The sequence below is a fragment of the Dipteris shenzhenensis genome, chromosome 12 (assembly GCF_047967505.1).
Source record: "Dipteris shenzhenensis isolate YYH24624 ecotype China chromosome 12, Dip_SZ_1.0, whole genome shotgun sequence".
Classification (NCBI taxonomy): domain Eukaryota; kingdom Viridiplantae; phylum Streptophyta; class Polypodiopsida; order Gleicheniales; family Dipteridaceae; genus Dipteris; species Dipteris shenzhenensis.
Genome location: NC_141607.1, coordinates 3,604,329 through 3,632,005, shown reverse-complemented (window position 1 = coordinate 3,632,005; position 27,677 = coordinate 3,604,329). Strand labels below are relative to the sequence as shown.

Genomic DNA, 27,677 nt, shown 5'->3' with positions numbered 1-27,677 from the left:
TACAAATGCATTCGCTTTAGGACTAGGTGGGGATGATGTTTTCTCCACATAAGAGCATGCTGATATGGCTATTGTGGCTGCAAAATATTACGATAAATTAAAATAGAAAAATAGTAATATTAAAATAATGCAAAGACAATGAAAAATATCACATTCTAAGTTAATTATAGCTCACAACATTATGACCTAAATTACTGTGAAATAAATCAAGTTCTTTATAACAAAAAATGAACAGCCTATCTAAGTCGTTTCCTGCATGTTTTACATCCTACAGAACAGAAAACATAATTTTAACGCTCTCAAATTCATAATAAACAGTGTACCACAGTTAATCCATGCTAAAATAAAAAGAGTCTATATACTTACTAGTAATAGTACATATTAAATGAAAGCAAAAGAAACAATGAATACTAATCTCAGGAGTTCATGCTAAACAATGAATCCTAAACTGAACTTTACTCAGAGAAGACAAAACATTAAAATGGACGCTCCATATAGTGTATTTGCATACGAATTCATCCCTACCAATAGACCTTCAAAGACTACTCTCATGTTCCTGCAGTAGACGAACAATGAAATAGAGAGTGACAACCTATACCCTTACGTGCATCCTCTACATGGCGTCATCCCTTATGTGCATCCCCTATGTTGGAACCATTGGAAACGTTGTTCGCACTCCGATTCCCGACTGCATGCACGTCACAAACGAGGAAATCGTCTCTCATAATTCGCCAGATGAATTAAACCTCCATTCAATGCGAATTCGTCCATCGAATGTGCACTAGAATGCGATGCATGCACAACATAAATACCCATATGAAACAGCCAATCAGACGCATCAACGTGTGTAAAGGAGACGTGGCATGCAAAATGCCATTACAAAATTCCATCACAATTTCTCAAAAATTTATAATTCCCATTTTTGGCTTTGCCAAATCTCGGGGGTTGAGAAGGCTACCGCGAGGGCAAGCCAAAAAGACTAACCTATCCATCACTAAGGACGCTTGGAGGGCCAAAAATGCTAGCAATGCCATGCCCTCCCATCCCAAGTAGGCAACAATAATAAGGAGCAGTGAAGCTGCAATAATCTTTGAACAAAGTGACAACCTGAGATGCTCGCATTTCTTGTATATTCTCTTCCGATAGCATTAGCATATTAAATGCCTCTTGAAGTTTGGAATGCTCTTTGATACTCTCTCTCTCTCTCTCTCTCCGTCTCTCAGGCTCTCCTTCGCCCAACTCCATCCTGCACAATCTATCCTTCCCGCCCCCATTTCCCATTCGCCCCACTCGTTTTTCAAGACTCCAGTCCCAGGATTTGTCGGCTTCCAACACATTCTGCCTCAGTTGAATCGAGATTTCGCTCGCCAGCGCCATCGCAGCTTGGCGCACCAGACACAATTCCATTCTAACGGGCTATTTCAATTGGGTCTTCGTGGCCATGCCTTGATGGCATTTGTTGCGAACCCCTTGTCCCTTAGCATTCCTCCTGCCACCTTTGAGGCTTGGCTGAGAGAGAGTGGACACCTGGAAGTTCTGGATAGATGCGCCATTGATCCTGCTCGCTCGGGAGGCGCGGGAATTCTGTCCTCCATATTAAGTTTTATCGTGAATCCCTTCGGGAACCTTACTGTGGAAGATTTATGCAAACAGCCTGTGCGCTGGACGGGTGAGTTTTGGGATTGTGGACATGGACTTCGGGAAAGTTATGGGTGGCCTCTCACTGGTACGCAATTGAAATTACGAACGGCGGAGAATATGAAGAGATATATGGGCAACTACCTGCGGCTCAGCGTTTTAATATTTGCTTGTTTTGTGTAAGTCTCTCTCTCTCTTTCCCTTCTCTCACTCACTCTCTCTCTCTCTCTCTCACACACACACCCCCGTCTCTTATATTTGATTGCTCGTGAGACTTCACCCCCTGAGAGTAGGATCATCTCTCAAGTCTTCCATGTTTCCTCCTTTTATGGTCGGCCCATGGGCCTCATTGTTTCCTTGTGATTTACTTGAAAGTCCTGACTCCTGCGATTCAATACAGAAAACAACCAGGAGTAATATTTTGCAGACCACCTAGTATCTTTACGAAGTCCATAGGCATGAACTATCTATTAGCGTGGAAAGCCAGCTCTAAACTACAGAAAACAACTAAGAGTAATATTGTGCAGACTGGTTGATTGTTCGGAGAAAGAAATAAGGACAAAGTTTTTGCATATCTTTACCACATGTGAAGAAGCTCGCCACAGGAGGGAATTTGTAGAGAAATGGTAAACCATGTTTCATAGCGAATATATAACCTGCTCATCTTTTATAGTTTCACTGGCGCGCCTTTCAGTTACCTTTTCTAAGCTTTTTTGGTTATATTTTCACAAGCAGGTTTAGTTGGGATGAAGAAATTGTGGAGTGCTGGTTTATTATCTTTCTGTTACGTGCTACCTTGATCCAGTATTCCCTTCATCTTTCTGATAGGAACTCAAAGATCTTATCCATTTGCGTGTGTGTTTGGGTAAGTGCAAATGCGTGCAGTGTGTGAGAGCTAAGTACTTACACTGGTCTGCACCTACTGTTGGGTGGTCAAGACATTGGTAGGGATAGCATCCGAGCTACTATTGATGGAAGGATGACGAATACTGTGCATCCTTTTTTGGTCATGGATCTGAATGAAATTGTGCCTACCATTCAGATGTGAAGTGCAGTCAGCTAATAATATATGCTTTGTTGGACGAATCACGACCTTGCATGAAGGCTAACGACGTTAGTAACTGTACTGTTTGTTGGAAGACTGACACTGACGTTAATAACTATACTGGTTAGTTATTACTGGTTGCTGTGCATTCCATTATGACCTTGGACATCTACCTAGATGTATAGAACTAGAAGGAGAACAAATCCTATGCATCCTTTTTGGTCAGGGATGTGAAGGATTTCTTACCTGCCATATAGATATAAAGCATAGTCAGCTAATAATAAATCAACATGATGTGCTTTGTTGAAAGACCATGCGTGAATGCTCTAACAAACATATGGCTATTCTTGGAAGTTGCTGACCTGGAGGCTGGCATACGGCACTGGTTTGGAGGGACTGCAAGGGACTTATTCTAGCCTATCATCTCATCACAAGTGACTCTGTGAATCCCGCCCAAGCACTCTTCATGAAAGAATTTGCTTTAGTTTAGACTCAATTGTTGGATAGGTGGTTATGGATGCTTTCTTTAAATTTAAGCACCCTTGCTAGAGTTTTAGGTGCAATCATGGCCAGGGACTTTGTTGAACTTTGTTGATTTAATGTATTTCGAACTAGCCTTTGTTTGGTATCATGGGAGATACCTTTTGTATCTTTCTAGATACAGTACGTTAATGTGATAGCTTTCAAGAGATGCATGTAGAACTCATTCAGATCTCATGACAGGGATTAGTGTTATGGTCTCAGAGATCGTTCAGGTCAAAGGATCTCACTGTAAATACAATTCAATATCTTGTTTTGACATGCTGAGCCAAGTGTTGAATTCTTGCCTTGCAACAGCTTTTCAAAGTTGTATTGTCCTGGCTTGTTGAACATGAAGATTATTATCCGCTAAGAAATCAAACAAATCCCTTGCAAAGGGTTCCAATACTAAGAAATGTGATTTAAATGAAAAGTAAATGCAAAATAAAGTAAAGTAAACTAAACCAATGGAAGATGGGAGTATAAGCTAAACAAAGACAATATACCTTTGTACGACTAGAATATATCCAATCGTATAAGCTAAACAAAGACAAAGTGAAAAGTGAGCCAAAGTTTTGATTCCTGACTGGATAAAATAGTTTATGCAAGCTTGACTTTTGCTATTGCATAGTGAACGCTGGGTCCAATGCTATATTGGAAGCGATCTCCAACAAACTCAGAAAGCAAGTTGTTTTAGTTGTTACTTTCTGTAAACACACTTGTGCTTCTTTTTATCTTGGATTGTTGTTTGTCTTTTTCTTATCCTCAGCTCAAATCTGCAGGAATATTGTTGTATTTGTGTAACACTTTTGATTTGGCATAGGTGGAATAGTTTCTAACATAGTGGAATGGTTCATGTGACAGTTACAAAATGCCAATTGCTGTACTTGGGATTTTACTGGTATTATTGTTCTGGGACAGCTTGAGAATGCTTAGCAGGTCACTCAACCTTCAGAGGGAGAGCTTCCTTCATCAAATTCTCTTGTTACTTGGTAAAATAGGTGAAGCCTTTTATTTCATATCTATCTTTTCTTTTGGAGCAGAAGCTAGCAGAAGAGAGAGAGAGAGAGAGAGAGAGAGAGAGAGAGAGAGATTAACGTCCTTGGGAGGCCCGGGAGAGAGAGAGAGAGAGAGAGAGAGAGAGAGATTAATGTCCTTGGGAGGCCTCGCGGGCCTATGGGACAACGTACATCAAGAGAAAGTAACTGATATAAGCCTTAGTGGGCTGAAGCAAAGGGCGCGCTAGGGCCCTTGCTGAGTGCTATGCTAAGCGAAAGAGCTCAAGAGCTCAACCAAAACTCAAATGCAAACTGAAAACTGAAGGGCTGAGACTCAAAAGCCAAACCTGGCACCTTGGTGGCTCTCCGGTGGGCTGCAAAATTATCCCGGATGAAACTGGCCTCCAGCAAACTAAAGGGCAGTAATCCACAATTAACTTGTCATCCTCATTAGTTACAGCCATAATGCATCACTTTTGTCATCCACAGTAGTTACAGCCATAATGCATCACTTTCAGCCACTTCCTTTAGTAAAAAACCACTGAGAAATAAACTTTAAAACACTGGAAGGGAGGCTAGAATGCCCCTGCTCGAAAATACCTTACACAAAGGACACAGATTGGCTCCAAATGCTTTGGCGCCCCTTTCGGTATTTCTTTATTGCCTCTGTTAATGGAATATGCTTTTTACAACAAGGGCTCACCCTTGTACTTTGCTTTACTGACACTTCCAATATTCTAGCCAATTCCTGGCTTCAATAGGCATCCAAACCCAAGTACAAACTAGTCCCCAATTGCCAAGGCAAGGCTAGGACATAGTAATGCTTCTGTGACCAACTGAAAGCTGACTAATGCATTCCTTAAGGCATACAGTTTGCAAAAGAGTGTTTGACAGTCCTCAAAATCAAGTGTCCAATCTCTCAGGGCAACAAAGCAACATCACAAATCAGGAAAATGCACAAGTAGCCTCAAGGCGAGAGGAAAATCAAATTCGGCACACCCTCTATGTCTGGGAATCAATTTTCTCCTCGAATTTGCTAGGGAGAAATTTGAATAACAAAGAAGAAACAAATAGCTTCAAACGTGATCAAAAGCATCCAAAGGGAGGTCGGAACTTCTGTACCCGCTGTCCATGGAAGAGGGGCGAGCTCTAACCTCGCACCTCTTCACTGTCCAGGCCCTCAACGAGCACAGACGACTTCAGCCACAAGGGAGTTGGAAAACAGCCGCATATTGAGTTGAACCAGCCTCACGGAAAGTCGAACCAGGTCCGTGGAGGTCGATTTATGGCTGGATCACCCCAAAAGGGCAGCAGATCCACACACCTGCAGGTCGGCCACCCTGGTTGGATACAGCCCCCTATTTTGTGGGGGGGTGAGCCCTCTTTATAGGGCCATGGGCAGCCTTAGTGGTGGGTTGGCCCACCTAGGCTGGTCGGCCCTACTACTAGGGGTCGGCCCTCCTCTATCATAGCCGACCAGGCAAGGGGGGATGCCTATATATAGGCCCCCCATTCCAGCAGTATAGCACTGCAGTTCAGTTCACTGCCTTGTGGAGCAGCATATCTAGCCTTGTTGAGCAGCTCTAGGGCAGGATGGTGGAGCAGTTCATCCACTTCCTTGTGTGGTTGTTGAGCTGTCCGGTTGAGCTCTCGAGCAGCCTGTTTTTTTTAGAGGTTTTCCCCCAGTTGTAGCGGGGTTTTCTCCAAAGATCACTTGCAGTTCTCTTGTGCCTTTCTCTCCTTCTCAGTGTGGTGTGTGTGTAAGGCATGCTCTCTCTCTCTCTCTCTCTCTCTCTCTCTCTCTCTCATTCATTTCCGCTGCACTTCTCACAGGATCTAGGTACATTTACTAGGCCCAAATGCTAGGCCCAAGGCAAGGAATAAGTGTGACCAAAAAGAGTGGGTTAGAGGCATTAACGAGCTGAGAAGGTGACTTGCCATGTGGCAGCGCAGGTGATTGCATGTGCTTCCATGCATATTCTCTCTCTAGCACACATTTCGAGGTCTTGCCTGGCTGAGCGGCATCTTTCTCCTGCTACGTGATCATTTCCACACCCAATTTCTGCTCCTCTCCCTTCCAAGCTGCCGATTTCTGCTGCTGCCCTCTTGCGGTCGGCCCACCCACTGCTCCACAGCCCACGAAAGGGGCCCATAAGAGGTGCAAAATGAGGCACACCTGCCCACATAGCCTTGCACCTCACTTGGGAACCTCCGTGGCCTGTGTGGTTGCAGCTCGAATTTGCCAGGGAAGATATTCGAATTGTTGGAAAGGTCACCTCCCCATTTGTAAGCCCCCATATGAGGAGAGCGTGGGGGAGGGAGACCTAGGGCATGTGCCCAAAAGAAGAGGAGGGGCTGCCACATGGGCTGCCATGTGGATAGCACACCTCAGAACATACCTGGAAGGTTGGAGGGACTTTGGAAGCCTGGATCTACACGGATCTGCCATGAAGGGATTTGCAACAGTACGGAGATTTGGAGTTGTTTGTACAGAACAGTGGCGTGGGATCAAAGGGCTGGAAGAGCCTTCAATAGATGAGCAGGCTGGAGGCGCCTGCATGGCGGGCAATCTGGCAGAGAACATGGGCAGGCTCGGGGCCTGCATCAGGCGCAAAGGCAGCAGCCCAAAAAGGCCTGCCAAAGGCCCTTTTATAGGGCTGGTTGGACCAGCATGCTGACTGGTCGGCCAGAATAGGCATGGCTGGTCGGTTCTATCGCAGCCCCTTGGGGGCCTATAAAAGGAGGGCCTCCAGGCCCTCATATACCATCTTCTGGAGCAGCACTTCAGGGTGCAGGAAGGAGCAGCAGAGTAGGCCAGTTGGGCCTATGACCAGGAGGTGAACTAGGCTGAGGAGCTGCAGACTTAGCTCACAGAGGGCTGCCTACCTAGGCTGACACTTAGGGCAGCAAGGTTGAAAAGATCATTCTGGACGGAAAGTCTACAGACGCTCGAGGTGGAGCACATGGGCTCAAGTCTAGAGATAACTGGCAAATAGGAGGAGGACCTTGTGGTAAGATTAGAGGACCACACCATTGGTGGGACTCTTGATCTCTCTCTTTTGTATTGTGTCCATAACTTTGGACGGAAATATATAATTTTGGTGGTTTTTCTATCTGGCTGGTTCATTGTCTATTGATGAGTCTGCACATCTATTCTATGCACATTAAGTTAAGAAGTTTGTGATTCCACACCCCACACCTCTCTGTGTGAGCTCCTAGGCAATTCTATCAGTCTTTTGTTGTGTGTATCCTCTATTGGGTCATTTCTAACATGAATAACAGAGAAGAAACAAATAGCTTCAAACATGATCAAAAGCATCCAAAGGGAGGTCAGAACTTTTGTACCTGCTGTCCATGGAAGAGGGGCAACCTCTAACCTCGCACCTATCCTCTGTCCAGGCCCCCGGCGAGCACAGACGACCTTCAGCCACAAGGGAGTCGGAAAACAGCAGCAAATTGAGTTGAAACAGCCTCAGGGAAAGTCGAACTAGCGCCTTGGAGGTCAATTTATTGTTGGAGCACCCCAAAAGGGCAGTAGATCCACACAACAAGAGGGCAGCAACAGAAATTGGAAGCTTGGAAGGGACAGGAGCAGAAATCGGGCGTGGAAACGATCACGAAGCAGGAGAAAGATGCCGCTCAGCTAGGCGAGACCGTGAAATGCGTGCTAAAGAGAGAAAAATATGCATGGAAGCACGTGCAATCACCTAGGCTGCCACGTGGCAAGTCACCTTGCCAGCTTGTTAATGCCTCTAACCCACTTTTTTGGGTTACACATATTCCTTGCCTTGGGCCTAGCATTTGGGCCTAGTAAATGTAAATAGAACTAGACCTTGGGCTTGGCATTTGGGCCTAGTACATGTACCTCACTTTTAACATTGCTTCCTAGGGACTTTTAGGAGTTTTCACTTTCTATACGCTAGTCCCTTAAAGCCAAAGTAGTCACGGCTTGTTTGCATACAATAATGCCACATTAGTGGCTTCCAAACTGTTTACCTTCTCCACCAACACAAGGAAAATTTTGTGAAGATGGGAGATGACACCAGAGATACGTTGGGTGGTCCCCCTATGTGTAAATGTTTATGGCAACTTCCAAGGCTTGCTTTCCCCACGTGTCTTCTACCCACCCTTGTGTCGGCATAGTGTATGTGACTATTTGATTTTGATTTTTGATTCTGACAGTTCTCTGTTTGCTGTCTACTGTTTACTGCATGATCAAAATCCCTTTGCTGGAAATATTCACCTCTTGTTGATGAATAACTTCCCTCTGTTCAGTAATGCACCAGAAACTGAGCAGATTTGGCAGTTCTTGCTGGCATTCAAAGTTCTAAATCTGAGAGTGGATTCCTGTCTGGAGTTCTAGTTGATTTCCAGGCGCTTTCGTAAACTTGCTTGGGCTTTTCTTGGACTTTCTTGGAATTTGGAGGCCTGGCTATGACTTCGAGGTGTTCTTGACTGCAGCTTTGCGTTTCACCTTGCAGGTCAGCACTGAGGATTCTTGGTTCATGGCTGCAGAAGGCAAACAAGGCGAGAAAAATCTGAGTTACATCATGAGAAGAACATTCTTTGTAGGGGACTAAAGGTGTTCAGTACACTTCTAACTATCTGGTGCAATCTGAAGCTGGAAAATAAGAGCTGAATGTGTGCATGAAGTCAAGTAGATGGACCTTGTTGCTGTTAGAAATGAGGGCCTACTGAACAAGTAACCCTACCCAGCAGAATGATTTCAAACTCTCACTCCTCAACCTGCATTGCCTCTGAAGGGCTTTAGGGGGACCGATGAGTGTGCACCCCCCTCCTCCCCCCCTCCCCGTCCCATCCCAGTAGAACCCCCCCAGAACAGGCCGACTCAGCAGCAGGATCAGCCCGACCAGAAGGCTGCCGATCGTGACAGTTGCTGCTGTCGATGCAAACTGTTGCTGATACCAACCACACCCTACTGCTGGTTCTGGTTCTGCTCTGCTACCAGTCCTATAAATAGGCTCTGGCATTGCACAGCCATGCTGCAATGCTGCCACGTGTCTGCTACAATTGCTCTTTGTAATGAAGGCCAAGATTGGGCCAAGTTAGTGAGGGTTAGGGCTAATTTGGCTAGTGATGTTTAGGCCTAGAGAGGGCAAAAAGGAGATAAAGTGGAGGAGGGGACTACCCTTTGTAGGGACTTGTGATGTGACATCTAATCCTATGTACTCTCCTTCCTCCTACTTGGTTGCTCTCTCTCTCTCTCTCTCTCTCTCTCTCCTCACTTGTCACTCCTTCCCCTCTGGTGTCTCCTTTCTGCCAATTCTATCCCCTTTCTCTAATCTGCCCCTACCCCTTTTCTACATTGGTATCATAACATTGGTTCTGGCACTTTTGCTTTTCCCCCTCTCTTCAAATCCTTGCTTGCCCCAATTAGATAGCATTCTTGCCGGCAGTAGCAACATCAGCGACAATTCCAACTGAGCATGAAATTTCATGAGGAACTTTGCCATTGGTGCACTGCTGCTATACTTGTCATCATTGAACAGCATTCCCCTTAGTAATGAGCTGGGAGAGCAGCTTCTAACAACTCAAGGATAGATGCAAACAAGCAGCTAACCTAGCCTATAAGCATGCTGAATGTACAACTGAATGCCCACTAGAAGCAACCGACTCACTTGACCACGACGACTAGGTTAGAGTCAACAAAGGGGCAACAAGCAAGGCACTCCACTCAACACCACCGCACAACGTACATGATGGCAGACAAGCTAACATGGACTACTACAATGGACGATGCTACTTATGCGCATCTCCAAGCAGCCAGACTTGACGATGGACGACGTTGCTCACGAGTAGGACCGAGTTTAGTGGGGGTTAGTTAGGTGGGCTTAGGTTTAGCTAGTCAATTCTGGTTAGGCTAGGTTAGTTAGGTTTTGGTTAGTTGGGATGAAGCTAAATAGGGGTAGGTTAATGTTTAGTTTGGGTTAGGTTAGGCTAACTAAGTGTCCTAATAGTATAAAAGTCTTAGGCTAGTGCTGTCCAAACTGTCCTAGCTGACCTAGGACCCCCAATCAAAGTGAAAAGGGGGGGGGGGAGAGGGCTTTCCAACAACCTCATCATCAACCATCATCTTGGATTGGGCTGACATTTTGGAGCAGTAGGTTTGTTAGATTGGGTCCTTCCTACAAGGAGCTAGCCTCGTGCATTGCAGGCTGTGGGAATGCCATTTTCTCTGTAGCACAAAGGCCTATGCAGCCCATGCATGAGAGTCAATGTAAAGCTTTAATGCAAACAGATATGGAATCAGTGTGTAGCATTGATAAGAGACAGATGCAAAAAGGGTTTTGACAGGGTTCTTGATAGAGATGCAAGCAAATGAGATGAGGTTCTATGCTAGAAATGGAGATGTAAATGCCATGGAGCAACTAACTACTATTGAAGCTATGATCCCTAGAGCAGTTATGACAAACACTCAGAAGGCCAAACAACTACGGAGAATGCATTTTTGCAAATGCTTGTATGGCAGTTCAGCCATATTCTGCCACTCCTCATTGATGATGCCTTTGGGTGCAGGACAAAAATCTGTTGGGATGTCTCCTCCTCTTTTCCATAATAGGGGTGCCTTCGACTAGGCAAATGAATCTTCTCTTTCTTCCCAATAGCGTTCTGGAAAAGAGATAACTCTTGCAGAATGGGGGCTGCTTCACCCTGTGCATATATTCCTCGAAGGCAGATCTAGATAGTTGGTCACATGCGGCTTTAACTTTAGACTGCAGAGCACCTTCCCCCGTTATGCTAGCTTCGTTCAGACCCGAATAAAGTAATGTTTTCAGCAAGGGATTTGGAATGTCATCCCCCACCGGGAAAAGACATGTTTCCAGAAAGAAGGAGAGTAGTAGCCTCCCACGTGTGAGGTTCATTAGCTTCCTTTGGAAGCTGATTTGTATTGGTGCTTTTCAAGCATTAATAGAAGTTTCCTTTTCTCTGATTAAAAAAACCCTTGGGTGCTCCTGAAATGCTAGTGTTTGGTTCTTGTTGTCCATGTTCATTCTTGCTATTTCATTAGAACACTTATCCCCACGAAATCCTTTAGTAGTTGCACCTGGAATCACTTGACAACACTGGGGGAGGGTGCAGGCGTAGTGAGGACGTGCTATATGCTATTCCGCCTATTTAGGAGAGGTGAGAGGTACTACCCTGTACTATCAGAGGATGTGCCTTGTAAAGCAGCTTTTTGCTACCTCCTACAGGACTCCCCTGGGTCCCACTGAATATCTCGGGTAGGCGGGTCCCTGCCTAAGCCATAGGTGCCAAACTACTCCCTACGGGGCTGATAAGTGTGTCTGGAACAATGTGCCGGCCCTTGCCCAAAGGGCTGACTATCCTGATCCACTGCCACTCCAAACCATTGAGGGCCGCCTCATCCACACCATCTCTCAGGCAGATCACACCATCTCTCTTGTATCTGCCTGCAACAGTCCTCTCGGTCCCTGTTGGGGTAAAGGCACATTGCCACCCCTTTATTAAAGATAAGACATCTATGACTGTCTTAAGACAGTCATAGGGTAAAACCTAATCCTAATAAAACTAATGAGTTTGTGGTGTGGCTCATCACTTCACACCCGCACACTTGAGTCTTCTCTCTCTCACACTCTCTCCCTCTTGCTCTCTTCTTCCCCCCTTCTGGCCCTTCAACTGGTATCAGAGCCACTTCTCCCTCTACCCTTGCCTACCCAACCCCCTCGACCTCTACCTAGCCTCTTCACGGGCCAACGGGCCAGCAGGCGGCAACGCAGGTACGGACGTACGTCGTCTGTACATCTGTACGGACAGGCGTGGCAGGTCTGCAGGCAGCGACGGCATCGCAGCGCGGGGCACAGCGGCGCAGCGCGGAGGCGAGCAGGGCGCTCACGGGCGGCGGCAAGCGGAGCACCACGAGCAGCGTAGCTGCTCACGCAGCTAGCGCTACAACAGCAACTGCTAGCTGCTAGCCTGCGTAGGGGCAGCCAGTGCACAGCACCAGGCCGCGCGGAGTCAGAGCGCGCAGCGCGCGCTCAGGTACGGCCATCCGTACCTGCCGTACGGACGCCGTACAGGAGCCGTACATCCGTACGGACTTACGCTGCGCAGGTACAGGACGTGCGTCAGGGAGGACTTTCGAAATTGTTTTTTCAGATTCCGTACCCTGCACACGTGCGCAGGTACAGGAAGTACAGTAGGCAGAATTTTTTTTTGGGAAGAAAAAGAAGGAGAAAGAGCTCTCTGCTCTTCACTCAGGATCATCCTTCAGTTCTCAAAACTGTGTTTTCTTGAAAGTAGAGCAAATACCTTCATTTACCTCGTGCTTGAGGTGAAGAGAACCACAGTGTGTGGTTGATTGCACAGTTATCTGTTTTCGTGAAGGAAATGCCTTGATTTTGCAGAGGATTTTTATGCTTTTACTGGGCTTGAATCTCAGTTTCTGGGTGAGCAGATCATAGGGCTTTTGCCTGGCAGTTGATGCTTTGTATGCCTTGAGGTAGTGTGGTGCCAGAGAGCACACATTTGCCTCGATTTCCGCAGTGTGGAGGTGACATTTTCTTGCAGGTCACATTTCTTGTGCAACACTCAGAGAACCTCAGTTGAGCCACGCTTGGCCAGGGCGCATCGAGTTTACTCGGTCCCTAACTGTCCATCGTTGACAGTGCTCAAAAGGTTCCTCATTGAGTGTTTGTATGTTGGGATCTGTGTATGCCTTTTCTACACAGGGCAGTATTTGCATTACACTGTTGGTTGATTTTGTCAGAGAGATTTTCACATTGCATGCTACCTCAGTGTTGAGGTGTTCTTCACTTGGTTCAGGTGTGAGATCAAGGGGCTTTTGCCCAGATTTTGTTTGATAGCACTTGGGTTACCGACAGAGATCTTCAGATGCATTTTATCCCCTTGGCAGAAGGGTGATTGCTTGGGATTTATCCCATTTTCCGTTGCAGGTTTTGTGACAGGCTGAAGTGTCATTTTTTTTTTGGGGTGTATGCCAAGTGGTTTATGCATATTAACTCAGTGCAATACCTCATCTGAGGTGGGAGAAGTGATCAGTACAGCCAGTACAGCAGTGTTTACAGCAGTGTTTGTGCTTTGTCAGCTGATTATGCACTGTTAAAGCACTTGTTGAGCAGCTGCAGCATTCTGAAATTACTGTTTTTATGCCTATTTGAGCACGGTACAGTGTTTCAGAAGGTACAGTAACTGGGGGAATTTTCTGTTTTGCTGCAGATTTTCTGACAGTAAAAAAAACAGCACTATTGTGAGTGCTCCTGGCTCTTTATAGAGCAGGTTTTTTCTGAGAAATCAGAATTTTATTCAGTCTTTCTGGACTACAGGTACTTTCCTTATCTGATATGGCATCAGGGGGAAGTGAATCTTCAATTCTGAACATAAAGAAACTGGAAGGAGCACACAATTATGCATTATGGGCAGAACAGTGCTTGAATGTACTTCTGTTAAAGAAGATTTCTAAGCCCATAAGGGTGAAGGGTGTCAAGCCATCTGACATGGCAGCTGATGACTGGGAAGAGCTTGATTTGTCCGCAAGGGCAGCTATCATGCTCACTATTTCTGATACTCTTGTGTTCAATGTTCAGGCTGAAAAGACCTCTTATGGCCTATGGCAAAGGCTAGAAGAATTGTATGCCCAAAAGAGCTCAGCCAGTAAGGTTTATTGGTTGAAGAAGCTGGTTGATCTTCGCATGAAGGAAGGTACAGCTATGACCTCACACTTGAGTGAGTTCAATGCTATCTTTACACAGCTGATTGCACAGGGATTGAACCTTGATGAGGAGTTCAAGGCTACTTTCTTGCTGTGTACCCTCCCTAAGAGTTGGGACACTTTCAAGACCACCCTGTCAAATTCGAATGTCACTCTTATGTATGCTGATGTAGAGAGCTCTCTCCTTATGGAGGAGATGAGCAAGAAGAATAATGCGAGCAGCAAGTCTTCAAATGCCTTGCAGGTACAGGATAGAGGCAGGACTCAGCAGAAGGGGAGATCTGCTAGTAAGTCCAAATCCCGCAGTCAGTCCCGTGGCAAAAAGGATATTGAATGCTTTTATTGTGGCAAGAAGGGACATGTAAAGTCTAAGTGCTTCAAGTTCATACGGGATCAGAAAGCCAAGAAGGCTGAAACAAAGGATGCAGGCAATGGAAGCAAAGGCAAAGGCAAGGCCAAGGTAGATGACTTGGATGCAGTGAATGTTGCAGCAGAGGACAGTGACAGTGACATACATGATGTTTTATGCTCTTCTGCTGTAATAGCACATGCTTTGGTTATTGATGGCCATGACATGCACACCTGGCTCTTGGATTCAGGTGCTTCTTTTCATGTTACTCCTCATAGGGAGTGGTTTACTTCCTACACAGGTACTTATGGAGTTGTTCATCTTGGGAACAACTATGCATGTCAGATTGCAGGGATTGGCAGTATACAGATAGTATTCCCTGATGGACGCATATTTATGCTTGATGGTGTTCGCCATGTGCCGCAAATCAAGAAAAATCTGATTAGCACTGGCTTGTTGGATGACAGTGGTTACCACACCACATTTGGGGATTCCAAATGGGTGATTACTGATGGCTAGGCTGTAGTGGCTGAGGGTTTTAAGAGTGATACCTTGTACCCTCTTTATGTTTCCAGTGTGGGTAATCATGTTGTTGCCATAACCGAGCTGCCAAAGGTTTCATTGTGGCATAGCCGGTTGGGACACATGTCTGTTAAAGGAATGCAGGAACTGTCACGTTTGGGTTATCTGCCGTCTCTTTCTTTTTCAGATTTGCCTACTTGTGATCATTGCATATTTGGCAAGCATTCTGTGACTCCTCATAAGAGGAGAACTCCTCAGAATAGAGCACCGCTTGATCTAGTGCACACTGATTTGCGTGTGATGCCACAGTTATCACTAGGGGGTGCAAAATATTTTATTACTTTCATTGATGATGCCACACGCAAAGTGTGGGTCTATTTCTTGAAGCATAAGGGCAATGCCTTAGATGCTTTCAAGAGGTTTGTCGCTCAGGTTGAGAATCGGACAGGTCGTAGGCTGAAATGCCTCAGATCCGATAATGGGGGTGAGTATGTGTCACATGCTTTTGTGCAGTTTTGCGAAGCTAAGGGCATCAAACAGGAACTCACAGCCCCTCATAATGCATCTCAAAATGGTGCAAGTGAGCGGATGAATCGAACTATTCAGGAGAAAGTTCGATGTATGTTGTCTTATGCTGCATTACCCCATGGCTTTTGGGCAGAAGCCGTGCAAACAGCAGTTCACATTATTAACAGGTCGCCAAACAAGGCTTTGGAGTTGAAAGTGCCAGAGGAGGTGTGGTCTGGCAAGCCACCTTCATACAAGCACTTACGTGTGTTTGGCTGCGAGTGCTTTGCTCATGTACGCAAAGAACTGCGCACCAAACCGGATCCAAAGTCTATCAGATGCATCTTTATGGGTTATGGTGATGAAGGTGAAATGGGGTACAGGTTATGGGATCCCGTTAAACGGAAGATTATACGCAGCAATGATGTCATCTTTAAAGAGGATAGTGTACACAAGGAACCCGTGCAACCTGTGGAATACAGGAGGGTTATTTATGATGATGTTGGACAGCAAAGAATGCCCATTTATATGCAGCAGCAGGCTGCTGCAGATAACCCTATTCAAGAGGGTATACAGGCTGAAAATCAGCCAGATAATTTTGCCAATGATGCACCACTGGATATGCCAGCAGATGGGGCTGTAGAACAGCCAGATATGGTGGTACAGCCACCCGTCATGCATGACGAACAGGCTGGACAGTAGCCTAATCCGGAACATTTTGTTAGGAGGAGCACCCGTGTACAACGGCCTCCTGCCAGGTTTGTTCCAGGAGCCAATAATGTGGCTGATTTTATCATGCTGACAGATTGTGGTGAGCCTTCCAGCTTCAAGGAAGTTATGGGAAGAACAGAGAAAAAGAAGTGGGAGAAAGCCATGTAGTCAGAAATGGACTCCCTACTTCAAAATGATACATGGGACTTGGTGCAGCTACCTGCAGGCAGAAAGGTTTTGCCATGCAAGTGGGTTTACAAAGTCAAAGTGGATTCAAATGCTTTACCGAGGTATAAGCCAGATTGGTTGCCAAGGGATTTAAGCAGGAGAAGGGCATTGACTTTGATGAGATCTTTTCCCCTGTAGTCAAGATGACTACTTTGAGAGCAGTGTTAGCTCTTGTTGCTCATGACGACATGGATTTATGTCAGATGGATGTGAAGACAGCCTTTCTTCACGGAGATCTCCATGATGAGATCTATATGAGTCAGCCAGAGGGATATGCTACTAAAGGGAAAGAGCAGCTTGTGTGTAAGCTCAAGAGGAGCTTGTATGGACTCAAGCAGGCGCCAAGGGAATGGTACAAGAAGTTTGATGCCTTCATGCAGTCCCAAGGGTATCATAGGTGTGAGACCGATCATTGCTTGTACACCAAACGGGCAAAGGATGGCAGTTTGATGCTACTCATTCTATATGTGGATGACATGCTTATTGCCAGTAAATCTCAGCATGAGATTAGTGCTTTGAAGAAACAACTGCATAAGTCTTTTGACATGAAAGACTTGGGTGATGCAAATCATATTCTTGGCATGCGGATTACTCGTGACAGGTCCAAGGGACTTTTGTTTCTGTCACAGAAGGAGTACATTGACAAAGTACTGTAGCGCTTTAAAATGGAGGGGGGGAAGTCTATTAGTACCCCGTTGCCTCCACATTTAAAACTCAGCAGTAAGGACAGCCCCAGATCAGATGATGATAAGGCTGAAATGGCCAAGGTTCCGTATGCATTTGCAGTTGGATCTTTGATGTATGCCATGGTTGCCACTCGTCCGGATATTGCTTTTGCGGTGGGAGTCATCAGCAGGTATATGGCAAATCCAGGCAAGCGGCACTGGGAAGCAGTGAAAGGTGTCTTGAGGTATCTCAAGGGTACCAAAGACTTGTGCATATGCTATGGTAGGCAGGATGCATTGGTGCATGGTTTTACAGACTCAGACTATGCAGGGAATGCAGATAACCGGAAGTCTACTACCGGTTATATTTTCACATTTGCAGGAGGTGCTATATCATGGGTGTCTCGGTTGCAGAAATGCATTGCACTGTCAACTACTGAAGCTGAATATGTTGCAGCCACTGAGGCTTGCAAGGAAGCAATATGGCTTACTCGGCTGGTGGGAGACTTGGGCATTACAGGAGATATGCCAGTTTTGCATTGTGATAGTCAGAGTGCTATCATGTTGGCAAAGAATCCAGTCTTTCATAAGAAGACCAAGCACATAGATCTGAAATATCATTTCATCAGGGAGGTACTGGAAGACAAGCGACTTGAGCTTGTGAAGGTGCATACTGATGATAATCCTGCGGATTTGCTCACTAAGAGCTTGCCTACTGAGCGGTTTGCACATTGCCGCCACATCATGGGATTAGGATGAGACCATTCTTATTTTATGGTCTTGTATACAGTAACTGTATATTGCTGTAATTTTTATTCTTTTCTCCCCTTTAGGCACATTGGCCTTTAGGTGGGAGGTTGTTGGGGTAAAGGCACATTGCCACCCCTTTATTAAAGATAAGACATCTATGACTGTCTTAAGACAGTCATAGGGTAAAACCTAATCCTAATAAAACTAATGAGTTTCTGGTGTGGCTCATCACTTCACACCCGCACACTTGAGTCTTCTCTCTCTCACACTCTCTCCCTCTTGCTCTCTTCTTCCCCCCTTCTGGCCCTTCAGTCCCACCTTGTAAAACTTGCAATGAAAGGTTCGGAGGACTCCCGAAAAAAACCGAACCCTGAGAGGCACCCCCGTGTGCGAGAACTGCCCAGACCAGCCATGAGGGATCCATGGACTGCGCAATGCCTCCCACCAGGAAGCGGGGATCATTGTGTCGATTTCTGGCATCTGAATGCCTGCCTTTCTCAAATGCGCGAGTCTGCAGGGAGCTGCCTCCAAACCCTGAAAGATTTGGCTGGGCCACTGTCGCACTGCGCCCATCCAATGTGCGTCCGCTGTTGAACCGGCCTTAAGACTAACAAAAGGGCGGTAAAAGTAAATACCCAGCCAACACTCTCACATGAAATTCAGCAAGTAAACAGTCAACAGATTGGGAGCTGGAATGCTCCTGCACCAAAACAAAGACACAAATTGGCCCCAAACCTTGGCGCCCCTTTTGGTATTTCTTTAATATTTGAAACTGGGTTACACAATCGATACAATTCCACTCACATCAAAGGCATTCCACAGCCCATTAGGCATCAATACACCATGCATATTCCTTGCCGTGCACTGCTCTCACCAAGCATATCAATGGGCATCCATTTTCGTTCCAGATGGCTTGCACTAAGCCTGGGATTGTTCCTAGCAATCCATATTGGGTCACACAATTCCAACTAGTGCCTTCTTGGCCACTTCTATGTTCAGAGCAGAGATAGGAAGCATAATTACACAGCCAACATCAATGGAACCTTGAACAAAGGGTAAAACTTTCAACTGTGAGTCCTGCTGCACCACATAGGCCTTCTAAAGCAGTCCACAAGTAGGGCAAGGCTCCCTGTGTGACCAGCCTGCTCTCCAAGGTGGCTCGTGGCTGGCTGGAGAGCCCTCTGTGACCATGCAAGCTCCCTAAGCTAATTCGTCATATGAGGCCTGAGCCTTGGCCCTTGTAAGTAGAGACTCTCTTCCAAGGTAAGTCGTGAAGGCGGCTCTTGTGGACCAGCCCACTATCCACGAGCATAGTTGCGATGCTTTCTTGACCAGCCACGTGACCACAGTAACTGGCATCGTCAAATGGTGCTCACTGAGCAGTTAACCTCATCTAATCAGCTCACAACAATAGAGGTCCAACCAGCCCCTCACGAAACACTTTGCAGCGCTAGGTGTAGCTTTTATGGGCAGCCTGGCTTCCACAACCCTTTGTGAGACCAGCCACTTGATGAAAGGAATTCTGACCAGCCCACGAGCAGCCTTGTACGGAACAAATCTCCACCACCAGCCCACGGACCTTTTCCCAGGCGGAAATCCAACCAGACCAAAGCTGTGTGCTCCAGCTCATGCTCTAGAGAGGCGACGATCCACAACAGCCCGTGAGCCTCTAGACAGTGTAGGGACGAATCGTGGCCTTCAGCCCCCTTGGCAAGGCATCACCGTAAGGAATGTGTCTTCTACCCGTTGATGCTCACATGACGTGATCCCGATCCTTCCAGCAGCCCCTGCCATTTCCATATGCATGGACGTAGCATTTGGAATTTAGAAGATGCCATGTGGCAAATTTCCACGATTTCATTTTGCCTCATGCCCCCTCTATGGACCACTCCAATGGCCCAACTTTTAATCCTAAGGGTCCATTGTCCCCTCTTTGGTCCAAACAATTAATTCACCTCCAAGGCACATTCATTCCTAGGGGGCCTTTGCACACCTAACAACCCTAGGCCTTGCCCACAAGCAGGCTAAAGATATTCACACCTAAATTTCTGTCACATGCACCAGGGTCAAGCCCAAGTTGCAGTGACATTTGGCTGCTTTGGTCAGCAAATCCAGCATCTTTGGGAGGTTTTGGGGCTCCCAAAGTGCAGCACCAGGTGTAATAAGTGGGCTGGGGGAGGCGCCTTTTATAGGCAGCCTCAACCCCTTCCAGGTCAGCCCCTAGGGCAGGGTAAACAGTCCAACCAGCCAACTGGCTGGTCGGCCATTTAGGACTGCTTGGGGCTGCTAGAACAGGGCCTTCCAGCCCCTATATAACGAGGGCTTGGCCCCTCAATTCAGCACTCAGCTCCCACCTCCAGCAGCCCCTTTCAGCCAGCATTACGGGCGAGGTTGGATGTCCTGTTTCAGCAGCGTAGCTCTTCTCCCACATGTCACAATCTAGGGAGTGGTTTCAGCACAGTTTTGTATGCCAATTTGGCAATCACATACAACCGTAGTGCGGGCATTTATGCCATCAATATTAAATGAACCAGTGTACTATAGTTAGGTAGATCTCTGGTGAGTTCTTCCTTGTATGTTCATCTAATTTCCGCACAGCTAGTCCCTACATATTAGAATTTCACATTCTCACCTAGAAATTCACGTCCTCGTTACATACCCCCCTCTTGAAAATTGGCAAGTGATGTCGATTTCATCTGAGTGTGGCAAAGTCATCCATAAACTCAAATACTTGTACAAAGTGAACGGATAGTATTGGCATCCATTGCCATCATAAGCATGTTCCAACATGTATTGCTAGACCAATAATTGTCTCATAGTGACTAGTACTCTGATCATAGAAGTCCCAAGGCAGATATACTGTCAGCAAGCAGTACCTCGGGTGAAACATACAATGTCACCAAGCGACCTCTAGATATTTGAGCCTATGTGTACCAAAGCAATGGAGGTACAACCCCCCTCTTGAACATTAGGCACTTCTTCAAACCTACGCTCTGTTGAGCCTGAAGGAGACACAACTAGAGTTGGCTCAAGCTGAAATGCTTCCAGGCAAAGTACCAATAACTGTGGTGTATCTGGCAAATCACTCTCTTCCAGCACATACAGTGGCGAATAATTCCGAAACTTAACGAGAAAGCGGCGGGAAACTTCACTTGTGAATTTCCTTTCCTTATGCGTCAATATCTGCTTTGGAACTAGAATCTCATCAAGTTTCTCAACCTCTAGCTACATCTCAGAAGGCATATCCTCTGACACATCTCCCCGGAAAGGTTTGAGAAGGCTCACATGAAAAGCATTGTGAATCCTCCAATGATCTAGTAGCTTCAAACTGTAAGCTACATCATAGATCTTCTCTGAAACTTGAAAAGGCCCGTAGTACCTCATACTCAACTTGGGGAACAACTCGCCTTTGCCCCTCTTATTTTCCAGCCTTGCCTTTTCAAAACGCAAAGAATCCAATCATCTTCTGCAAACTCTAGTGCATGGCGTTGGCAATCAACTACTTTCTTTTGCTTTGCTTGAGTCTTTTGGAGAGCTTGCTTGACTTTCTGATAGGCTACATCCATGCTCTCTACATACTTATTGGCCTAAAAAATCTTGTGTTTTGTTTGCAAAATGGGGGGGACTTTCTTCCCACCTTCCACAATCTCAAATGGATTTACCCGGGAAGTATGCACGGTGTTGTTATAAGCAAACTCCACCAATGGCAAATACTGCTCCCATTGTGTCTTATCCTTAGACACATAGCATTTCAAAAGATCAAGCACAATGAAATTAGCCTCTTTGGACTGCCCATCTGTTTGTGGATGAAAAGAAAATGAGAACTTAAAAGTAGTGCCCATATTCTTAACCATATGATCCGTTGTTTATGTTCTTCCTCACCGGAATGAAATGCACTTGCTTATTGAATCTGCACATCGCAGTCCATAGGCCATCATTCTATGTAGGTGTTCTAGGAAGATAAAGAATGAAATCCAAAGCCATTAATGCTCTTCCACGATCTATCCAAAATAGGCAATAGATGCAACAATCCAGGTGCCTCTTTTGGTCATAGTTGACCTTTGATAGATAATACATGTCCTAACAAAAGCCTCTACATCCCGTCTCAAAGCTGGCCAATATAAGAAATGCTCAACTACCTTCAATATGGCATCAATGCCGCCTCTATGCCCTGCATACAGTGGAGCATGACTCTCTATTAAAACCTTAGGTCTCAATAGCTCTATGACACAAAGGGGACCGTGCACCATAAGAAAGCCATCTCTGAGAGTATGCTCATGATGCTGATAAAAAATCCTTGTAAAATCCTCATCATGTGCATACTGATCCTTCATTGCATCCAAGTCATGTTCGTATGCAATGGATACTGTTGAAACTTGGGGTTTCCTTGACAATGCATCAGCCACAACATTCAATTTGCCCTCAACATACACTATTTGAAAGTGGAACATGATAAGAAATTGGCCCAACGCATATGCTTCTCAAACAATTTAGACTAAGTGAGGAAATATCTCAAGGATTGGTGATTTGTCTGCACAATGAAATCAGCCCCAAGCAAGTAATGTTTCCATGTAGAAAGAGCATGGATCATAGCCAACATGTCTTTCTCATGAATCTCCAGTATCTTGCAAAATTCTACTTTCATAGGCAACAACCCGTCCATCTTGCATGATAACTGCACCAAGGCCGTTCTTTCCACAGGACAATAAAAGTTTTTCGGAGATTTGGCAAGATCAACACCGGATCCGAAGTAAGCTTTTCTTTCAGCATTGCAAATGTTGCCATTTCATTTTCAGCCCATGTACAAGACGCTCCCTTCTTTTGCATTGCATATGAATCGTCTGTAGTACGAGCATAGGCCCAAAAAGCTGCGCACATTATGCAAATTTCTCAACTTTGGTCAATTGTGGATTGCTTTTGTCTTCGTAGGATCCATACGCACTCCATCCTTGGAGACAATATGTCCCAAAAAGTGGATCTCAGGCATAAAGAACTCACTCTTCTTTGCATTTATGACCAGCCTTTGCGTTTTGAGTTCTGCAAACACTATTGCCAAATGCTTCTTATGCTTTGCCTCATCCTTTACACTATCATAGCATCAAAGAAAGTGCCCACAAAAAGATATGTACTCCCAAAAGATTCTATCCATCATTCGGTTAAAGGTGGTAGGAGCATTTGTGAGTCCAAATGGCATAACTAAGAACTCATACAGCCCAAAGGAGGTCCAGAAAGCTCTCTTAGACACATCCTCTAGCCAAATGCGTATCTGGTGATACCCACTCTTAATGTCTATACGGCTGAAAATGGACAACTGATCCAAGATATCATCGATTCTTGGAAAGGGGAATTGATTCTTGATTGCTATCTTGTTCAATGCACGATAGTCTATGCACATTTGCCATGAACCATCCCTCTTCTGGACTAACGACACTGGTGAACGGTAGGGAGATGAAGTAGGCTGAACAGCCCCTTTTCAAAAAATCCTTTACTTGGCTCATGATCTCTTCTTGCTTGTGTCTGTCACCGGTGTGCTTTCCAACCTGAGTAACATTGCCTGGATCAAAGGGAAAATCAGAACCTTTTGCGGCTCTAGCATTTGGAGCTTCTTCTAACACGTGTGCCCATCTATCTCATCCCAAGACACATCTAGAGACACATATGTATCCATCAACTCGTCTTTATCAGATAGCTCAATAATTATGCTAAGTTTGATATGCCACTATTTCGCATCTTGCACACCTCCCTATGCTCGGGAGTCCATTTGTCACCACACTTGAAGAAGGCTGAAGCATGAATTGGCCCTGTTTCTGTTGTCTGTGATAGCCTTGGTGTGCTGTTTTATTTGCTGATTTTTTTATTACAGCACTTGGTTTCCCTTATGGCTTTGCATCCGGGTGCCTATAAAGCTTGGCATATGGCATTTTGCTGCCCGATATTGTGGGAAACCTTGGAAACGGTGCTGCGGCAGCTTTTCTGTCATGCCAATCAAGCATCTTGGGTTACTTTTCACCCTCAAATGCAGTCCCATGTGGGCTGTTTGTAGCACTCTTGTACTTGTAGGCACTTGGGCTCGAAGACTTCCGAAAGCGGGCAACTTGCTCAAAGGTTTGAGGGTTGTGAGCCATTCAGGTGATTACTAGTCTTGAGTCTTCACAAGCTTTAGAAAGTCTCCAGAATTTCTTGCAAATACTCTTGGACCGTGCTTATCAGTTGAGATCGTGCATAAAATTCAGCCAAGTACTACTCCACTAGTCGGTGCTCGCTTTTGCACTATGGAAGCGCTTGCTCTTGCTGAGCAGCCTCAGGTGGTGGTGGGTCATTGCCAGATAATGACTCAAAACGAGGCACACACTTGGGAACTATCAAAGGCAGATAAAAGGCCATGGTAAAGCATAACACCTTGGGCAGAAGGTAGCTGAAAAAGGTGTTGGGGTTCCTCCCAAAGAGCCTCACTTGGAGGAACACAGCAGTGCAAGAGAGCAGGAGTTTGGGTAACTTTGTGACCTTAGATGTACCACTAGTGGAGCGCATTGCGCCGTCCACAGTGTGCAGGCTTGAGTCACCTATTGTATTTATACATTGGTCCTATTTACGGACATATCTATGCAGTTTTGTTGATTAACTATTCAACTACGTCGAATTATCTTACGCGGGTGCAGAAGCCCCAACAACTAAGAATTCTCAATTATTATTAACAAAAAATCCAAATTTGTATGATTGGATATATTCTAGTCTTACAAAGGTATATCACCTTAGCAGACATGCAAAATTTTTGGATTTTCATCCAAGTGGTGATCAGCTGTTCAACTACATCGAATTATTTTACGCGGGTGCAGAAGCCCCAACAGCTAAAAAATCTCAAATATTCTTAACAAAAAATCTTAAATTTGTACGATTGGATACATAAAGGTATATATATGAAGTTTTGTTATCTCACTGCCTATCTTCAGACTGTGAATTGATTTTGGCATACATGCTTGAACACATAGGATCTATAACCATACCTTATCCTGTGGGCTGGCTCTCTTTAAAAGTCATAATGATAGCTTATGGAGGGGGAATGCAGGGAGGGGAATGTGTCATTCACCATATTTAATCACAAGGGAACTTTCAAGTGAATCGTGCTTAATAATATTGAGAAGCTAGTCTCAGTCACAATGTATTTGCAAAACAAACTGGAGGCTTGTACCGTTTTTGACCACTTATAGCTTATTTGATACTTACGTGGAAACAAATAGGCTTCCAGCAGATCTGCGAGAGCAATCACACAATACGCAGCATCTCGGAATATTGTGGACTATATCACAAAATATCATGCTTCTACCTAACAGATTTCTGACCTCACAATTCACAAACTCATGCCAAGGGGCCGATCACTCACACATGGCCCTCCACCTAACCTTACCCCAGCCCATCTAGCCTTCACCATGTCCACATTGTTGAGGGCATGCTTTGTATATCTGAGTCATGTAATGCTTGAATTCAACTGTGTAAATCGACCTGCTTAATGCCTACAGTCTCATTCATGCTAATACGTGGTGGTGTAGCTTTTCTTACCATTTGGAAAGAATTCCGCCAAGTCTTTCCTTTACATTGGTGTCAGCGATTTTACATATTCTTGTGTATTATTGGTATCCTTACATACGCCTTTGCTTTGGTGACCATGTTTTTGCAGTCACTGCAGTTGTGATGATATACTGTAAAGTTGCTCTGGCTTTTTGTTGGGCTGGATTCTTTAGCTTTGCAGGTACGTTACCTCCTTATGTCTTGCTGGTAGCAAAGGCTGTCAGATGTCTTTTTATGTCCAACTGACTGGCCTTTATATCTTATTATTGGCAGTCACCATTATTCATAGTTCTTTACGAAGAATAACACCTTCAAAAGTACCCCAGTACCTGGAGCAAAAGCATTAGCATTTGTTTTTTCCCTCCTGCAGAAGAGATCCTTGTTTGTATCATGGGCATCCTAATTTTGCAGTGTCAATGTAAAGTCTCCATGTATCATGGGCATCATCCTAATTTTGCAGTACCATGAAGTTTTGAATGGCACGCATAAATAAAAGGCAGGAGCTCCTTTCTCTGAAGGGTCAATTGCTGTTGCTTTAAAGATGGTTCAAAAAAAGGTATGTCTTTACACGGAAGGCGTTTTCTGGGAAAGCTTATTTTATTCTGAAGCTTCTGCTGGACACATGGTTTGCCCTTTTTTGTGTTTCCATTCAGAAGTCTCGGCCCCATAAGGTTGAAGACAAGCACTTCAGTGCAGTGTTGTGAGCGAAGAGTCGCTTATTTTCTGTGCAAGCTTGAGATCTAATGTTGTTTAAGACTATGTTAAGTTCTTAGTTGTCTTGAGTTTAATGATGTATAGAGTGAACTGGGGTTATAGCTCTCTTTTACTCTAAAGCAATCGTGGTGGTTCAGGCAGAGTGCAGATTGTGTGAGATTATCTGACTTCATAAATTGTAGTTCGCAAGGCTGTTGAGAAGAAGACATCATAGCTGATGGACATGAAGTCCTGTCTACTTTTGTGCACTTAATGCATCTTTGATGGCATCTTTGGAGATAAAAGCGTGGATACCTTCATAATTGCTCAGTCCCTCCCATGTTTCTAGTAATAATCACATGATCTCATTCTTGATAAAGACCGCATGTGTATACCTTATTAATTAATTCTTGTAAATTGGAGATCATTCATAGATTAGTATTCATGTTTTGCAGCTCACAAGTAATAAATCTACGACTGATTCTTGAAAATATTGTCTTCGTGTGAAAGCATGGAGTGAAGGTCTCCTTACAAGATGGGTTGAAAAAAATCACAAAACTTGACAATAACCTTAAAGCTATCTTTAGTAAAGATCATTCTTAAGGGCACATGGAAACTTGGATTACTCAAACCGGGCTCAAATGCCACTCGAATAAACGCTCCCAAAAAAATAAGCTTGGTCTTGAAGATGAGTTTATATATAGTATCCTTGTTGAGAAGATGGATTGCCTTGTTTTGTATCACCTACAAGATCATGGCCAAATCCTTGAGGTACAATATAGAAGCTACCATCTCATGTGTTTGGGCATGTATTGGTTGGAAACAAAGAAATTTGGAGATGTTGACTTTTGGAGACATCGTAAGATATTTTGATTTGAACCCATTGTAGAAGGTTTGTCAAACTCGAGTGGTTTGTCGAGGCCTCCACGCTTGCATTGGGTTCTATTATATTTGTGCCCTAGTAGACTCTTGGCTTGCAAAGACGTGAGGCTTTAAAGTTGTGTAGATGGTCAGATAAGAATGTCCCTTAGGCCTTTATCTCTTATTTGCATGTTTGAGCCTCGGGTTACTTTTTGTAAACTAAATTGTATTTGTGCTCTAGCAGACTCTTTGTTTGCGAAGATGTGAGGCTTTAAAGATGTGTAGACGTATCATCTTTAAAACATGGCTACATCTTGTGTAGTAAATATAGAAAAGAAATACTAGATTAACTTTTTGTATAACATTGTTGCTATACATATACAGATAATTTCATCAAGAAAAAATGCTAAATTGTGTTGTTTTTTAATATCCTTAATTTTTGAGGCAACTACATATTCTACAACATTTTCATTCGCCTATAAGTTGTAGTATACGCGGAAGGATCATGCTTCGTTGCATACAAAAATGACATTATTCTAAGATTTATTCCTCTTCAATTTTATCAAATAATGCTTGGAAAATAGTGAAAGTAAAAATAATAAGCCCATACTACAATTCTAATTCTTTCTTGGCCACTTCTTTCATTCCCATGTAACAGTATTTTCATACCTATCCATGTGTCTTCACAAAATTCATAAAGTTTAGCTTTTTGTGCTATGCTTGCTAAAAGGGTTAATATCAAGAGTTTTTAAAAAGGTTTACATCATGGATGAAAGGAATTTAGATTTCAAAAATGAGATATTGTGTCTTTTGAACATCAAGGATAGTAAAGCATATAAGATTGTTGAACCTTGCACATAAACCGACAAGAAAGGGAAGAAGATTCACCTAGTCAATGCTTTTAGAGTCCAAA

The 27,677-nt window shown here is 44.7% G+C and overlaps 1 protein-coding gene across 2 annotated transcripts; it reads left to right on the top strand.

The window, feature by feature from the left end:
- Positions 1-1,113: 1,113 nt before the first annotated feature.
- PRA1.H (prenylated RAB acceptor 1.H) lies at positions 1,114-26,177 on the top strand. Of its 2 annotated transcripts, none has more exons than XM_087382833.1 (4): positions 1,114-1,817; positions 4,067-4,194; positions 25,320-25,391; positions 25,484-26,177. In XM_087382833.1, the coding sequence occupies exons 1-4, from the start codon at positions 1,180-1,182 to the stop codon at positions 25,555-25,557; spliced, it is 912 nt and encodes a 303-aa protein (XP_087238959.1). In that variant the 5' UTR covers positions 1,114-1,179; the 3' UTR covers positions 25,558-26,177. The 2 variants fall into 2 exon arrangements, with proteins under 2 accessions (XP_087238959.1, XP_087238958.1); XM_087382832.1 differs by having other exon boundaries at positions 4,067-4,203.
- The last annotated feature ends 1,500 nt before the right edge of the window (positions 26,178-27,677 follow it).